The sequence below is a fragment of the Pediculus humanus genome, genomic scaffold, assembly GCF_000006295.1.
Source record: "Pediculus humanus corporis 1103172107590 genomic scaffold, whole genome shotgun sequence".
NCBI lineage: Eukaryota > Metazoa > Arthropoda > Insecta > Psocodea > Pediculidae > Pediculus > Pediculus humanus.
The window spans coordinates 173,261-191,599 of NW_002987204.1; the positions used below are offsets into that span (position 1 = coordinate 173,261).

The window sequence follows — 18,339 nt, forward strand, 5'->3', positions numbered from 1 at the left end:
AAATTAAAAAAAAAAAAAAGAAAGAAAAGGTAACGGGAAAAAGGTAAAAAATTTTCCCCGAGGGGGTGAGGAGGGGAAAGCAAAAAAAAGAAAAAAAAACCAGAATGGAATTGAGAGGTAGATTTACGTGGTAGTAGAACACTAGAAGAAGAAGAAAAAGAAAGAAAGAGGAAATGATAAAAAGGTTTTTTTTTTATATTCGTCCTTCTTCGGTTTTCCTACCTTCCCACTTCCTTCCCTTGTCCCCCTGCACACGCACGCATTTTCCGCCTTTAGAAAAAAAAAAAGAAGGAATTTTAAAAAAACGAAAAGAACGCGCACGAATTCAGGCAGGCACACGAACGCACGAACGCATGCACGCACGCACGCACGCACGCACACACGCACACACGCACACACGCAACAAAATTAATTTCAAGGAACATTTATTTTCACTTTTAACAAAATTTATTTTGTTTTAAAACTTTTACTACTTAAATTCGGGATTTTAATTACAAGTTATTTAGGATTCGTATATCCCTTTTTTTGAAAACCGAAAAAAAAAAAAGTGGAATCAGAAACCGTCTTTTTAAAAAAATAAAAAAAGTAAAAATTGGAAAACAATTTTTTTGTCGTAAAAGTGCCAAAATTTATTGAGTTTTCAAAATTGAATTTACCCTTATTGAGCGCCAAAAAAAAAGAAAAAAATTAATCGATTCGATTCGATTCGATATTTACAAAAAAAAAAAAAAAAAAAAAATGACCGAAATGAAAATTTTATCTATCGGTATAAAAAAAAATTTATTAGGAAAAAAAAATATATATATATATATAATTATATTCTGCTACCACGTCAGTTGAAATCTTTTAAAATGTTTTCTCTCACCTCGATCGTGGGTGGCGATTGTTTGTCTTTGTCGTCGTCGTCTGGTTAACAATTAAAAATAAGGTACAACAAAAGAATTTAAATAAAAAAAAAAAACTTTTAGAAAATTTATTAAAGGTCACGAAACTTTAAAAGTGATGAAAATGACATGAATCTAACCTCAAAAGGTCAAATGCTAATCTCTCTCTCTCTCTCTCTCTCTCTCTCTCTCTCTCTCTCTCTCTCTCTCTCTCTCTCTCTCTCTCTCTCTCTCTCTCTCTCTCTCTCTCTCTCTCTCTCTCTCTCTGTGTGTGTGTGTCTATGTGTCTATGACACTAAATCGTTGACATTAATTTTCTTCACTATCTATCAATTAATCCTTTTCACATTATTATTTTAACATCGATAAATTTTTTTTTTTTCCCTCCCCCCATGTTACAGGTTTGCCAACTTAATATTCCGCCTTTAAAAAAAAAAAAAAATCCAAGTTTTCTCGTGTTCCAAGGAAGGGAATAATAATAATAATAATAATAAAAAAGGAAGGGAAAATTTAAATTTTCATTCCGACACAATTGCCAAATTGTTTTTTATTTATATTCTCGGGTTAATATTTAAGTTACCCCCAATAATAATTTGTGTATTTGTAATATATATATATTTGTAGTAATAAATTTTAAAATAATATTTTTCTCCCTCTCCCTCTCCTTCCCTCTTTCCCCTCTTTTCCCCCTTTTCCCCTTTTGGCCCTCCTTCTTTTCGGGGAAAAATAAAAAAAAAAATGGGAAATTTTTTTTAAAAATTCGGCGGTTGATTTAAGTCAAAAAAAAAAAAATTATTATTATTATTATTATTTTTTTTTTTTTCGGTTAAAAATAAAATAAAATGAAATTTATTATCATTATCATCATTATTATTATTATTACGATATTTTAATGGCTCGCGAGAAAAATATGTATAAAAATAAAAAAATAAAAATGATTCGCCATTTTCTTCTTTATTTATTTGTTTATTTTATTTTATTTTTCATAATCAATATAATAATAATAAATATCATCATCATCATCATCATCATCGTCATTATTATTATTATTATTATTATTTCATATATTTTTTTTATTTTTATAAAAAATAAAATAAAATAAAATAAAACGTCATCAATCATCTGCACTCAACATTTAATATCTAATAAGAGTTAGGAGTAAAAAAAAAAAAAAAAAAAAAGATTTATTTATATTTTTTTATTTATGGTAAGATTTTTAATTTTTAAATAAAATGGTAAAAAAAAAAAAAAGTGAAAAAGAGAGAGAGAGTGAGATGAATGTAGAATTTAAAATGAGAGAGAAAGAGAGAGAGAAAAGAAGAAAGGAAAAGAGGTAAACAAAAACGAGAGTTTGAACTTTGATAAAAGAAAAAAGGAAAAAAAAAAAAAGAAAAAAAAAAAAAAACGTCTTATTTAAAAGTAACTTAAAATTCTAGACGGCATCAGGTGGATGAAATTCTGCTGCCACTTCTCTTCATAATTTATTGATCCTTTTTTTTTTTTTTTTTTTTTAGGATAATGGAATAAAAAATCGTTTTTCTACCTCTTCCTCCACTTTTTTTTTTTTTTGCCATCTCACTTACAGCCTCTCCTAACCCCTACATCCCTCCCAAAACTCCCTACCCCATTTCTCTCTCTCTCAATCTACCTCCTATTTTCGAACTCCACCTCTTATCATCATTTTCTTATTCCTCTTCCCCTGATAAAAAAAAACTTTCGGTCGAGTCCAAAAGTCTGAAAGAGTATTTTAACAAGAAGTTTTTTTTTTTTTAGAAAAAATTTATTTAATGTTGTTCATTAAAAAAAAAAAAAAAAAATTTCCCCCGGAAAATTTACAAAAAAAAAAAAAGAAAATGGGGAATACCGGAGGGGTGGGTGGTAGGGGGGTAGGAAAATAAAAGATGATAAGGGACTTTTCCCTGACGAAAAAAAAAAAAAAAAAAAACAACCTTTCGTTTAAATTTTTATTTAACAACGAAAAAAAAAAAAAAGTATAAAAATAAGTTGAAAGTTCAATTTTGTAGAGAAGAAGAAGAAGAAGAAGAAGAAGAAAAAAAAAAATAATAAAAATGAAGTCTCTCAATTTATAAAAATACTTCTCAGAGGCAAGTTTTTGAATTGAACACATAAGGAAACTGCTTCCTTGGGAAATGTAAGCCAAATAATCTGAGTAATCGAATTTGCCACTGGCTGTGACCCCATTTTTTCGACATACCTCCCCACCCCTCATCCCCATCTTCTCATGCCCTTTCTTCTTCTTTTTCCCTTCCCTCTCTTCCCCTTACTTTACCCTCTACCCCATTGGGACTTTTCTTTCTCAATCCATTGTACTTCGACGGTGATGGTGATGGTGATGGTGGTTACCTCCTTCTATTTTATTTCCATTGGGTGACAACTCGTCGAAAATATTCGAGAAAAAAAAAAAAAAAATGAATTTCCCTTTCGAATTCTCAAAGGAAAACGTTTTACCACCTTTTTTTTGTACTCTCTCTCTTTTCTATTTCGTTTTGTCTGTCTCTTTCTCTCCCTCTCATTCTTTTTCCCATGAGTCTAAAAAACAATGAGAATTTTCTAGAAAGAAGAAAAAGTAGGTTTTTTTTTTTTTTTATTCCTTTCTCTCTCTCGTCACGAAAACTATACACTCTATTGGGAGATGAATGGCAAATTTGTTGCAAAAACTCGAAAGGATTTTTCTCTATCTCTCTCTCTCTCACACACACACGCATGCACTCACAATTCTGAAAAATTTTCTTTTTCTTTCTTTCCCCCCCCCCAAAAAAAAATATCTATTTTAGTTTTAGTTTTAGTTTTAGTTTTTTTTTATTTCTTTCCTCTCTTTTAATTTTATGCTTCTTCAAACATTTTGTTGTATTCATGAATCCATTAAAACGTCACCACCTTTGAAATATTTATTAATTTTTTTTTCAGACGATAAAAAAAAAAACAAAAACAAAAAAAACCTGACGGAAGGTCAGAAAAAAAGGGAGGGGGAGGGGGAGGGGAAGGAGAAAAAGGGGGAGGGGGAGGAGAAAAACGAAAAACAAAGACAGAAAAAAATTAAAATAATAATAATGTTGAAAAAAGTTTTTTTTAAAAAAAAAAAAATAATAATAACCAGGGGGGGTGTGTGCGCGTTCCCGGAAGTGCCCTTTTTCCATAAAAAAAAAAGAAAAAAAAGTCGGGAAAATTTTTTTGAAAATTTTTGATAATGTACATAAGGGAAAATGAACGTTTAACGAAATCATGTTTTTGGGTTTTTGAAAAAAAAAAAAATTTAATATGAAATTTTTCCCTTTTTTTTCCTCTCCCCGACCCTTTTTTCCTTTCCCCCGGCTCCCCCAAAAAAAAAAAAAAAAAAACCAAAAAAAAACCAAAAAAAAAAAAAAAAAAGAGTACTTGTATTAACTTACCTTTGGTAAAAGAAAAATATTTCGATCATGTCTGCTTGCTCACGTGTCACAAAATGGCGAAGAGTTTAAAAAGAAATTTTTTTTTCTTAAGTTGGTATAAAATCAAAATGGCGGCGGCGTTGGCGGGAAACGAAAAAATTTAAATGTGTCGTCATCGTTGTCGTATTCATAGTTATGATGATTCCTAAGAATATAATAAAAAAAAAAAAAAAATGAAAAAGGGGGGAAAAAAAAGGTTTTAGAAAGTTTCCTTCCGTTTCGAATGACAAAATCTTCTTTTTTCCTTTTTTTTTTTTAAATTATGTGATGGTAAATGTTAAAAATGAAAGGGAAAAACATAAAAAAAAATAAAATAAAATAAAAAATTTTTGATTTCGGTTGACGACGACAACGAGGACGCTTCAAACTTTGAAACCGCGTAAAAAAATTTATTTTATATCATCAAAACCTCCATTTTTTTTTTTTTTTTGTTACAAAAAAGAAAAAAAAAAAAAAAAAAAATGGAAAAAAAATTTGACAAAAGATAAAACGAAAAGAAATGATTATTAAAAAAATAAAATAAAATAAAATAAAAGGAAGAGAATGAATGAATGAATGAAAACTATTGATTAAATATTGAATTTGAACAAAAAAAAAAAAAAAAAAAGACATTGATGATTATCTTAACGGAGGACTAAAAAACTCCATTTTGAAAATTTTCCTTTTTTTTTTTTTTTTTTTTTTTTTCATTTTCAAATATAACTTTTATTATTAATGTCGTTTGACAAGAGAAAGAAAAGAAACAAGTACAAAAAAAAAAAAGAAAAAAGAAATGAATGAATAAATGAATGAATGAAAAAGTAAAAAAGTAAAAGTGAGAGAGAGAGGGGGGGGGGGAGGGGGAGGAAGGAGGGAAAGAGATAAAATGATAATTCAAAGGAAATAATAGGGAAAAACGACGGCGGCGGCCGCCGCTGCCGATATTTTTCTCTTTTCCAAGATGTAATAATTACAAAGAAAGAAAGAAAAAGAAAAAGAAAAAGAAAAACCTTTGAAAGATGCAAAATCTCAATATTGTTTGTTTTCCTTTGTGAAAATTTTCCTTTTTCATTTTTCGCAAAGGAAGAAAAAAAAAGAAGGAAAGAAAGAAAGAATGAAAGGGGAAAAAAAAGCAATAAAATCTTTTTACCTTCTTTTTTTTTTTTTTTTTTTTTTTTTTTTTTTTCATTTCACTTTCTCTCTTTCTCTCTCTCTATCTCTATCTCTCTCGCACTCACGCACGCACATAAACGCACGCAAGCATTCTATCCATCTTTTTTTTTTTTTTTTTTTTGTGTGTGTGTTAACCCTTTTCATAGAATAATCTCACACTCTCTCTCTCTCTCTCTCTCATTCTGGCTCATTCATTACTAATGTTATCGTGATGTAAAACTAGAGATATTATATTCTCGCTGAAAACGGATGAATAAGAGAAAGAGAGAGAGGGGGGAGAGAAAGAGAGGGAGAGAGAAACCTTGGCCACGATTTATTAATCTGTACCGTCAGTATAACTTGGAAATGAAGGAGGGTGAAAGAGGATCGGGAGGATGTTAAAAAGAGAGAGTGAAAGAGAAAGAGAGAAACGAGGGATGATTTCGTAAGGGGAGGAGGGGGGTTTAAAAACGGGAAAAATAAGGGCATAGATTTCACGTCTGGGTTACGCTTTGTACAGATTAATTTTTGACTAATTTCAGTCCACGCTACATTAATTTAAGTGATAAACTGATTGTCTTCTTCATGCCTCGATTGTTATTTCCATAAAAAATAAAAAAATTTTTTTTAAACATATTTTTTTTTCGTCTTCTGCTTTTTCTTCTTCTTCTTCTTCTTGTTTTTTTGGCTACCGAATTATTATTAATGAGAAAAAAATTTTTTTTTTTTTTTTGTTTTTTAACGGAATTTAATTTGATCGTGGCGGCGGCGGTGGTGGTGGTGGTAGTGGCGATGGTAGCGGTGGGGAGTAGTTTGAGGTAAATCAATGAAATTTTGAAATTCGAAATTTTATTTAAATCCTTGAAATTGTTTAAATTCGGATAAATTTTACTTTTTTTTTTTTTTTTTTATTGAAATTTCTTATTTTTTTTTTTTTTTCTTCCCAAGATTATAATGCATATTAATGCGAACAGGTGCTTTTACGCGAACATGCTATTATCACGAAGCTTAGGTAAGATGATCATAAGAAGAAGGAAGGGTAATTTACCGATTTTCCATCTTTCTCATAAGGGTTTTAAAATCCCCCACGTCATTTTCATCTTATAATTTATGTGAGATAAAAACCTTCCGATATGGATTTTTTTTAACAAAGAAATAATAAAATGAAAAATTTTATATCGCGTCTCGCGAATTAAAATGATTTTATACTAAAATGTTTTCATATTATTATTATTATTATTATTATTACAAATGATGATGATGATGTTGATGTTTTTTTTGTTCGATTCGAAAGTTTTTGCTGTGATTTTTTTTAATTAAAAAAAAATAGAATAATTTTTTTTTTTTTGCGTGTAATAAAAAATGAAAAAAAAAAAAAAATTTGATGTTGATAAATGACGGTTAAAACGGAAACGACGGTTACGACCGTAAAATTTAACCGGAAACCAAACACAAAACCCTTCGGTTTAAAAATTTTTTTTTCCTTTTTTCCTTTTTTTTTTTCGTTTTTTCGTTTTTTTTCCTTTTTAATACATTTTTGACGTGAGAAATATTCATTTTCGCATTTTTTTTTTTCGTTTTCCCCTCCACCCCCCTCCCCTGCCCTTTAGGATAAATAGAGATTTTTTAAAATTATTCGTGAAAAAAATAAAATAAAATTTTTTTACTCAACAACCATTCCTCCATCTTTTTTTAAAAATTTTTTTTCTTCTTTTTCCTTCTTTTCCCTCCATTTTATTTTTTCTTCTTTTTATTTTACTTTTTCTTTTTCTTTTTCTTTCTACCTCAAACTTTTTAGTAAAAACTTCAAAAACCGATTCATTATTAAAAATAAATTAGTTAAATTATAAAATTAAAGGAAAAAAAAAAAAAAAGGAAAATATTCGTTTGAATTTTAAAATCTTTAAATTAGATAAAAGGTAATTTTTTTAACTTTAAAGGTTAAAAAAAAAAAAAATATTATTTAACGGTGTTGTTTTTTTACTTTGATTAAAAAAAAAAAAAAAATTTTTTTTTCTTTTTTTTTCCTCGCTTCAGGGCCGTATCACGGTATAACGCGTTTTAAAACCGTATTTAAAAAAAAAGAAAGTTTCTTTCTTTCTTTCATTCCTTCTTTCATCCTTTCATCCTTTTTCGTTTAAATCAATATGTACATACGTATATAATTTTTACCTTTTTAAAAAAAAAAAAAAATTTTTTTTTTTAATTTATCCGAATAATTAAAGATGGGATGTGTAAAGAAAGAAAGAAAAAGGAAAAAAATGGAAAAAAGGAAAGAATAAATAAATTTAACGATAATATTATTATTATTTATTTGGCTGCTTCTGCTAATAATAATAATAATAATAGATTGTGTACACGACATTAAAATAATTTTTTTTGGTTTTATTTTGTTTTATTATTATTATTATTATTATTATTAGATTCACTATAAAGTTATTTTAGTTTTTATTTATTTTTATAAACATTCACTTATTATCATTATCATTATTATTATTATTATTAATAATAAAACTAAATTTATATTAATATCATGAAGGATGCAATGAAGAGCAAGGAAAATAATTTTTTTAAATTTCTTCCGAATGCGTTCCCTAAAAAACAAAAAATGTAAACAAATGAAAAATGTAAACAAATAAGAAAATTGTTTTTTTTTTCGCCATCATAGAGAAAATAAAAAAACGTGATGAAGGGAAAGAAGGCGGTGGAATGAAAAGCGTGTGCATACTACGTACCTCCACTGTTGATTTGTTCCTGAGCAAATTTCTGATTCGTCATCATTCTTAATAAATTAACGTTTATCCTTTGAGTTTTAGTTTTACCACCGACCGAACTTTGACACGTCAGTGATAACGTTTGACTTTTCCCCTGATAATGATTTATATCGATTTGAAATCTCAAACCTAAAACTCTCGATTCTAAATTATATTTTTCTTTTTTTTTAGACGGATTATAATATTCCAAAAGCCAATCCTCTGCCTGGAAAACATAAACAAAACAAAAAAAAAATTCGTTGCGTCATTTCTTTTTTTTCTTTTTTTATTTGTTTCCTTTTATTTACTGTCAATTGATTTTTTTTTTTTTTTTTATTTTATTTTGACGTTTGTTAATTTTAAATAGATTACAGCTAACAAAAAAATAAAAAAAAATACGAATGAAAGAAATAAAAAGAGAGAGAGAGAGAGAAAGAGAGAGGAAAAAAACAAAAGGTTTTTTAATATTCATCGCTTTCATATATTTTTTTTTTTTTTTTGTTGATTGAAAATGTTTGAACTAAGTTTCCGGTATTGTTCGACCGTAAGCTCTTTTTCAAAGTTTCCTCTTTCTAATTTCTTTTTTTTTTTTTTTTTTTTTTTTTTTTTTCGTTTCGACTCCCTCAATTTCATAATACACCGTTTCCTTTTCTGCCCCCTCCCCTCATTTTTCTTATGTTTCCGGTGTTTCCTATTGATTTTTTTTTTTTTTTTTTTATGATTTGATTTTTCCCGTTTTCCTGTTTTTTACCTTTTTGTCGTTGATAAACCAATGAATTTGAGCCGGCGGATTGGACGGAGAGGAAGTACAATTACCGGTGATATAATCTCCTAAAAAATAAGTTTCTTTCACGCCTTCGATGATGGGTCCGGTTTTAGGGAGCCCTAAAAAAAAATCAAATGAAAAAAAAAAAAAAAAATTTTTTTTCCCCTTAGATTATTTTATCAAAAGGAGAAAATTCGAAGAAAAATTTTTCCGGGGCTTTTCCGGGGCCTTACCTAAGACGGACATGTTTTGACTTTTGTAAACGGTTTTGAAATGAGGACGTTCGGACGATACTTCGCATCTATAAACTCCGCTCGTCGTATAGTCTAATGGACTTAATGCTATCACAGTTACATTGCTTTTGGATTCCTTTCAACAAACAACAAACAACAAACAATAACAACAATAATAAAATTCTCATAATAATCGACATTTTTTTTGCGAGAGAGAGAGAGAGAGAGAGTAAATTCGTTGCTTGAACGGACATTTCAAAGTAATAAATTTTTTTTTTTTATGGTAGGAAAGGGAAAGGGGAAGGGGAGGAGAGGAGGGAAGGGGTTTTGGGAGGGTAGTTTTTTTTTTTTTTTAGTTTTTAATGAACTTTTTTTCATTAATGATGTCAACGGTTTGAGACGTGGATTAATTGTATTTGATATTGTTATCGTTATGAAAAAAAAAGGGAAACGAGTAAAATGTTTATCCCTCTTCCTCCCTCTCTCTCCCTCTCCTCCGTTTACCCTTCTTCCCGGAAAAATCAATACCCGAAAAAATAATTAAATGTTTTTTTTTTTTTTTTTTTTTTTTTTTAATAAGATTTATACGTATTATATCGAATTTCTAATGATTTTTAAACAAGGGTAAATAACAATAATAATAATAATAATAATATCGAAAATTTGTTTTTTTTTTTTGTAAACGTTTCGTTCAAATCTAACCGATATTGTTTTTGTTTGACCTTTTCTTTTTTCTTTTACTCCCTTTTAAATTCCAATATTCCCTTTTTTTCTATATATAAATATATATTTAGTTTTAGTTTAGTTTAGTTTAGTTTAATAAAAAAGGGAAGGAACAATAGATGAAAAATTTTCTTATTGGTTTACACACACACACACACACAAGGAAGATTAATCTCTTAAATTAGGTTGAGTTAATTTGTCGAAAGAGTTCGCAGCTGCAATTCAAGGCTGCAATTAAGTTAATTAATTGAGAACAATTAAGGGGGGTTCGCCTTCGAATTAAGAAAAAAAATTTTCTTTATAAAAAAAAAAAAACAAGAAAAACGGGAAGAAGGAGAAGAAGGAGGAGGAGGAGGACTTTAAAAGTTTTTTTTTTTTATTTAAGATGGAGGGAAATATAAGACAGAGAGAGGGGGGGGGGAGAAATAAAATCAATGGTCGAATTCGGAGAGAGAGAGAAAGAGAGAGAGGTTTATTTTTTTTCCCCATTTTTTTTTTTTTTTTTGTAATAAAATAAATAAATAAATGAAAACTTACAAGAACGTGAACGCCATCCACTGGAAAAGTTAATATTTTCGGATTATTATCCGGCATGTATCTATAAAATTCTAATTCTTCTTTGTACCATTTAACGGAATATAATTCATCACCTTCTAAATCGAATTTACATTTTAATATGGCTTCTTCCCTTATGTCTATCAATTGAGGAACTCGGACTTCTAACAGTTTCAAACATAGACACACTGAAAATGTAGCATTAATTATGAATTAATTAATTAATTTATTAATTAATATTTAATTTTTACTTGTTTCTTTTATTATTATTTTTTTTTTTTTATTAAATTAATTAATATTGATGATTATGTTTTGTAAAACGTGAAATAAAATTTATTAAAAACGAAAAAAAAAGAAAAAAAAAAACGTTCCGCCGTCATAGAGAAAGAAAAATTGATTCGTTTCCGGTTTTTTTTTTTTTTTTAATAATAATGATTTTTCACTTTTCTTACATAACCAATAAATATATATATATATAATTACGATTTAATTTTTGTGTATTAGCAAATATAGTAATAATAATAATAATAAGTTGAAAAGTTATTTTGAAAAAGGAAAAGAAAAAAAAAAAAAAAGAAAAGGTAGAGTTTTGAATTTGAATTTGAAAAAAAAAAGAAAAAAAAACGACGGGTAATAAATGAAAAAGGTAGTATTAGTAAAAAAAGGTTTTTTTGTCAAAAAAAAAAAAAAAGGAAAAACTTCCTGTTGCGCTTTGAAAATGGCGGAAAAGAAAAATTTCTAAGGAGAGGCATACATTGAATATGACAGAAAGTAATAATTTTATTTGAAAGCTTTCTTTTATTATTATTATTATTATTATTATTATTATTATTATTATTATTATTATTATTATTTTTCTTTTATTTTTACGTTTTTCTTTTTTCCCTTTTTTTTTTCTTTTTTTTCTTTTTGTATACAAAATAAGGAGTCCCGTATTTTTACATACAAATTAAAAAATGAAAAAATTTTTTTTTTTTTTTTGAAAAAGAACTAATAAATAAATGAATAATAAAAAACGGAAATAGGAAGAGGGGGAGGGGAAAAAAAAACAAAAATGGCGCGTCGTTTTTGAAAAAAGAAAAAAGTATTTTAAAAAGTATTTATTAACTTTTGACTTTTTAAAGGAAAATAAATTATTGTCTAAAAGTTTGCAACTATATAGATTTTACCCCTTTGGATGACTAGAGCCCCCCAAGGAATCAAAGTAAAACGGGTTACCGGAAGGAAGGAAGGAGAGGGGAGGGGAGAGGGAGGGGGAAGAGGATGTAAAAGAAGAAACTTTAAAATTTTTGCAAGTATGAGAACGGGAAAAAGTTTTCGGTTAAGAAACATTTTATTTTTATGTTTAAAAGCACCGCCGAGAACCTCAAAATAATTTTTTTGTTTTTGTTTTTTTAAAGGGGGGGCGGAAGTGAAAAACGGGAGGAAGTGGGGAGGGGGAGAAACAAACGAAATGAAAATATTTGAATTTTTTTTTGTTTAACTATGAGGTGATGAACTATTGATCTCTTTAAAAAAAAAAAATTGATTTGAAATTCTTTTTTTTTTTTTTTTGTCGTTCGATGATGGCTAAAACGTTCGACATTTTCAATAAACGCTCCATTTTTACTTTTTTTTTTTTTTTTTCTCCCAACAGCAACAACAACAACAGCATGTTTTTTTTTTTTTTTTTACTGAACGTTATTACTTTTTCGATTTGAAAAAAAAAAATATATATATATTTATTTATTTATCACTGGAAAAGAATTATTATTCGTTTCGAACGTATTTAAATTTTAATCGTTCAACAGGCTTTTCCTCCCAAAAGCAGACGATTAACGAAAATTTCCAACGAAAAAAGTTTCGATTGATTAAATTCTAAAAATCTGTTTTTAATTTTTATTCACATTTCGAAAAGGGGGGAGGAGGAAAGGGCTAAATAAAACTCCCCACCTCCAAAAAAAAAAAAAAAAAAAAAAAAAAAAAAACAAAAATGGCGGAGACGTGACGGTAGTAATTCAATAATTCTGTCGTCACATGTGCGTCCAATTATGTGTTTGTTCGCGGGGTCAAATAAAATTGACCCGGACAAAAACGCGACAATAAACAATAATAATGTTGTCATTTATTGAAATAAATTTATAATTTATTATTTATTAATTCGTATTAATTCGATAAAATACGATTGAAAACAAATTTTTTTTTTTTTTTTCGTTTTCAAAATGGCGTCTCGAACGCCGCCGCCAAAATGTATTCGTCGTGACGCTCTTTTCGTTTTCCTTTTTTTTTTTTTTTTTTTTTTTTGTTTTTTGCTTTTACGATGATGAATATGAATTGCTATTATTATTATTACTATCATTATCATTATCATCATTATTATCATCATCATCATAGTCGTCGTGAGTTATTTTTTTAAAGGCGTTTTTTTTTTGGTTTTTCATTCGGGGGATTCCCTTGATTATATTCATATAAGTTACAGATGGTTAAAATCAAACGTTTCCGTTTTCGTGCCACACCCTTAATAACGGATTATTACCCCTTGAAAACATAAAAACAAAAAAAAAACACATAAAACAAAAGGAAATAAAAAAAAAATTATTATTATCATTATTAAAGGGGATGAATTTCTTTCATCCCTAATTGAACATGACCGACCGTCCGTCAGGTGTTAACACAAAATCGAATATTTATTTCAAAAACGAGTAATTTTTCACTTTTTTTTTAAAGTCACGAATAAATAAATATAAAAACGTGTCAGTAGTAGAATATAACGTTCGATGATTATTATTATTATTATTATTACTCTGAGAGTATTTATAAAATATAATAAATTAACGGTTTTTTTTTTTTTTTTTGAAAATGAAAAACTTTGAAAAAAGTTTAAAAAGGTTAAAAAAAAAAAATTTTTTTAATGGGTTTTTTTTTTTTTTTACGATTACAAAGAAAATTTTTTTTTTAAATGTAATAATAATAATAATAATAATAATAATAATAAGATTGAATTATCTCACTCACTTTCTCTCTCTCTCTCTCTCACTCATTTCGGGGCGATCAGATAATATTCATATTTAAATAAGAAAATTTAACTTTTCAGTTATTTTCTTATTATTCATTAAAAAAAAAAAGAATTTTAATTTCGTACCATTTTCGTCTGCTTTTGTTAATTATTAAAATGAAAGAAAATTACCTATGATAATAATAATAATAAAATTTTACTATCATTATCATTAATTGTTTTTATTTGAATCGATTTTGAAATTCACGTTCGTTTTATTCAAATAATTCGATTTTCGATATTAAATGATAATTTTTTTGTTTTACGTATGTGCGACGACGCCATTTTTAATTTTTATTTCCGGTTAGGAGAAAAATGAGAGAATTTAAATTTTTTTCTAAATAATTATAAACTAATCGTGATTTTGGACGTTGATAACTGATGAAACAACAACCGAGAGTAAATAAAAGAGGAAAAAAAAAGTTTTTGTTTTATAGTTTTTTTTTTTTTTTGTAAAATGAGGTTGTTGACAATGAACTTCTAGAAAGTTTTTCTTTTTTTTTTTTGTTTTTCCTCGGGGCTGTCACACACCTAAAATGACTCTTTTTTAAAACAAGACGAAAAAAAAAACAGAAAAAAAAGTAATTTAAACTTTTTTCTTTTTATTTATTTCAAAAGAAAAATACTAAAGTCAAAGAAAAGAATGACTCGGACGACGACGATGATGATGATGATGATGATGATGATGATGATGATATCGAACAAAACGGGAAATAAATAATTCTTTAACCGTTTGACCGTTAAGTTAATTACGTATAGAAATAAAAAAGAAAAAAAAAAAAAAGAGAAAATTTTTATTTGTTTTTGTTCGTTTTTGTTCGTTTTTTTTTTTTTTTTTTTGTTTTTTAATTAAATATTGAAAAGTAAAAAAAAAAAGCAATAAAACAATAACAAACAATAACAAAACGAGAAATAAAGAGAGAGAGAGAGAGAGAGAGAGAGAGAGAAAATTAAACTCCCGAGAAATAAAATGAAAAAATAATCCGAGTCCCAACATTGATGCTAAAAAAAAAATTTAATTTTTTTCTTTTTCTTTATATCATCTCAAAATTTCCCTTTTTTCTTCTTTTTCTTTTTCATATAATTTCCTCCTCACTTTGTCCATTTCTTTTATTTATTTATTTATTTTTAATTATTATTATTATTATTATCAATACTATTTTATTTTTATTCAAAAAAAAATATTCATTTTCATCAAAACACCTAAACCTTTGTAGGAAAAAAAAAAAAAAAAAATGTGTTATTTATCTAATGACACTTTCACTATTGTTTATTTACACTTTTATCGCGACGCGTCGGACCATCGTCGTTATCGATATTATTATTATTATTTTTATTTTTATTAAATGGATCTGCCGCCCCGCCGCTCTCATCCTACACCCCCCTCACCCTCTTCCCACCCCCGCATTTTCCGTTAAAAAATAATAAAAATGATTTAATTTTTAATTGTTTAAAAAAAAAAAGAACGGACCTTGTAGTTATTAATTTAATAAAAATTATTTATTTTGTTTAAAACAAAGAGCGCTAAATAAAAAAATTTAAAAAAAAGTAGAGGGAGGGGAGGAGGGGAGGGGGTTTTAAATTTAAAAAAAAAAACTGGAAGGAAGGACGGAAGGAAGGAAGCAAAGAGGAAAAAGTTTATTTATTTATTTTATTTATTTTTTCTTCTTCATACAAATGCATAATTTTAACTAGAATGATAAATTTATACTTTCAAAAATAATAATAATAATAATAATAATAATAATAATAATAATAATAATAATAATGAAATGATGATAGTAATAATGATAACGATAACAAAAAAAGAAGAAGAAGAAAAAAAAACGGTCCGAATGGAGTATATAAAAAAAAGGAAAAAAAGGAAAAGGATAAAAAAAAAGGAAAAAAAAACCTTTGACGAGGAAAACAAAAATAAGAATAAGAATAATCGACGAGGAAATTTTTTGTCAGAAAGACAAAAAAAAAAAAAACAAAAAAAAATGAAAAGGATGAAAGTGAAAAAGATTGATTTACATAAAAGACATGAATTCCTTTTTTTCTTTCCATTTTTTTCCATTTTTTTTTTTTTTTTGTACCGGAAAAAGGAAAAATAGAAAAAACGACGGGAAATTTATTTTTTATTTTTTTCGTTTCGTACGAAATCAAAGGATAAAAAAAAATATATATATATATATCTATAAATAATATTGATATTGATAATTTTAACCGGTTATGACGTCATCACACGAGATAGGTTCGGATATTAAGGCACGGTGATAAGGATTGCTTTAAAGGTTGTATTTCCCTTCCTCCCTTCGCTTCCCCTTTAAAAAAAAAAAAATCTTCCCTTTCATTCCCCTTCCTTCCTCCACCCCATCATATTCCTCTTATCTTTCTTATCACTGATTATTTTCGACGTTATGACGTTATTTCACAAACGCGAAAAAATTTTTTGAAAAAAAATTCCGGTGTTAAATTATTATTATTATTACTATTTACCGGTTTGATAATTCTCTTATCGATAACTATTTTTTTTTTTTTTCGTTTGTTCGAGAAAAAAATCACGAAAAAAATATTTTCCTATCGTCACTTTCGAGAAAAAAAGTAAATAAGTAATAATAATAATAATAAACAAAAACAAACAAATTAATGACGTCACAAAATACGCGAACGCGATAATGTTAAAAAAAACTTTTCTTTTTGGTTTATTCTGATAAAAATTTCGCGCGTACGAAAAACGGTTAACAATGGTCCAGACGAGATGCTGAGTTAAAACTAAACATTCGAGAGAATCCGTCATTAGTTTCTCTCTCTTTCTCTCTCTCTCTCTCTCTCTCTCTCTCTCTCTCTCCTTCTCTCTCTTTCGTCGCGCATAATCACGTGACATGCGTTTCGTTTGCTCACCCTTTTACCACCGATTTCTTTGGAAAATGTAATTCTTATTCTTTTAAACGGTAGAAAATCTTTTGCTGTTGAGGTTTCGTCTTCTCCTCCCTTTCCTTTCCCTCCCCTCCCCCTCACACCCCACTCCCTCCCTATCTCTCTCTCTCTCTCTCTCTCTCTCTGCTTCTCACTCGTTGATCTCTTAATTAAATCAAATATCTTAAGTTTATCATCACTCATTGTCCTCCTCCTCCTCCTCCTCCTCGTGTTAGTTACTCTACCATCTACTTTTCTTTCCCATCCATCCATCCATTTAAATTTTTCTTTTTTTTTTCTTACTTTTTTTCCAGTGCTACCAACTTTTTTATTCCTTATTTTTCGGAGTATTGGAAGTATTGGATGCGAATGGGAAATGAAAACAAAAAGTATCATCGTATATTATTTAAATTCATTCGGTTACTGTATTATTTTATTATTATTATTATTATTAATATCACATCCGTTTCCGGTTTTGAAATGTGTTTTAATGATTGTTTTAATTATTTATATATATATATATATATATATTTATATATATATATATTAATTACATAAAAGTTATTAAATTCAATAGTAATTATCGATTATAAAGCTATAAAAAAAAGAAAATGGAAAAAGAAACGTTAGAGACGAGGGGGCGGGGGCGGAGAGGGGGAGGGAAAAAGAGAAAAAGGGAGGGAAGGGGGAAGTAGGGAAAACTATTTAAGATAAAATTTCAGCGGTTTTTTTTTTAATCTAATTAATGTTTTTTAAATCGGAAACACTTTTTTTTTCCTTTTTTTTTTTTTCTTACTGTCAGCACATTGTTTCTTCTTCTCCTTCCTTTTCTTCTTTTTTTTTCTCTCCCCTCCTCTAACCTTTTTCCATCCCCCTTTTTTTTTTATTCCGACCGTTTTTACTTCATTTTTTCTTTTTTTTCTTTTTTTTTTTAATTTTATTTTCCTGAAACTTTGCTTTGTTTGAGGTTTTCACACCCACTTTAATGACCGGTTTTTATTTTTTTTTTTCCCTGCCTATCTTTATTTTATATATATTTTTTTCCTTCTTTCTTTCTTCTGCTTTATACCCCTCTCTCTCTCTCTCTGTCTCACTTTTTTTTTTTAAAACTCATTTTCTTTTTTTTCCGTCTATCAATTTTTCCCTTTCCCCCCCCCTTGTTTTTTATTTTCCTTTACTTTTATATTCTTTTAAAATTTACTCTCTCATACATTTTATTACTTTTTTTTTTCCTTTTTCATCCTTTGGGATTATCATTATTATTATTATTATTATTATTTTTATTTTTCGGGTTTGTTTATTTATTTATTTATTTTTTGCGTTTGGTTTGTTTGTTCGTTTGAAAAACCGAAAATTTTAATAGGAAAATTATTTATATTGAAATTAAAGGAAAAAATTTTTTTTTTTGATTCTTCCTTTTTTCCTTTTCCTTTTTCCTTTTTTTTTTTTATTTTCCTTTTTGATAAAACTTTTCCTTTTTTTTTTCTTTTTTTTTTTTTCTGTGGGAACTTTTGTTGCAAACGAACCTTAAAAAATTTGTCGTCGTTTACAAATAAAAGAAGGAGAGAGAGAGAGAGAGAGAGAGAGGAAAAAAAAAGTTTTTATTCTTTACTCTTTTTTTTTTGGGGGGGTGGGAAGGGATGGGGGGATAAAATTCAAAGAATTTTTTTTTTTTTTTTTTTTTTTTAAAAAAAAGGGATTTCAAACGTTTCTCTATATAAACAGTTATCATAAAATAATAATAATAATAATAAAAAGCTTGTTTTATTCCAATTAAACCGACTCAAGGGAGGAGGAGGGAAAAAAAAAATGGATAATTTATTTTTTAGTATTTTGAACGTATTGTAAATTTTTTTTTTTAAAATATGCGCCAAATGAAATGATGACGTAAAAAGCGGGGAAGGGAAACG

At 27.5% G+C, this 18,339-nt stretch overlaps 1 protein-coding gene across 1 annotated transcript; it reads right to left on the bottom strand.

Annotated features, from left to right (window-relative positions):
- Positions 1–7,984: 7,984 nt before the first annotated feature.
- Phum_PHUM227390 (beat protein, putative) lies at positions 7,985–10,874 on the bottom strand (the record flags this gene model as incomplete). The annotated part of the gene is made up of 6 exons (XM_002425864.1): positions 7,985–8,058; positions 8,200–8,443; positions 8,969–9,102; positions 9,217–9,352; positions 10,477–10,682; positions 10,862–10,874. The coding sequence occupies 6 exons, from the start codon at positions 10,872–10,874 to the stop codon at positions 7,985–7,987; spliced, it is 807 nt and encodes a 268-aa protein (XP_002425909.1).
- Positions 10,875–18,339: the final 7,465 nt, after the last annotated feature.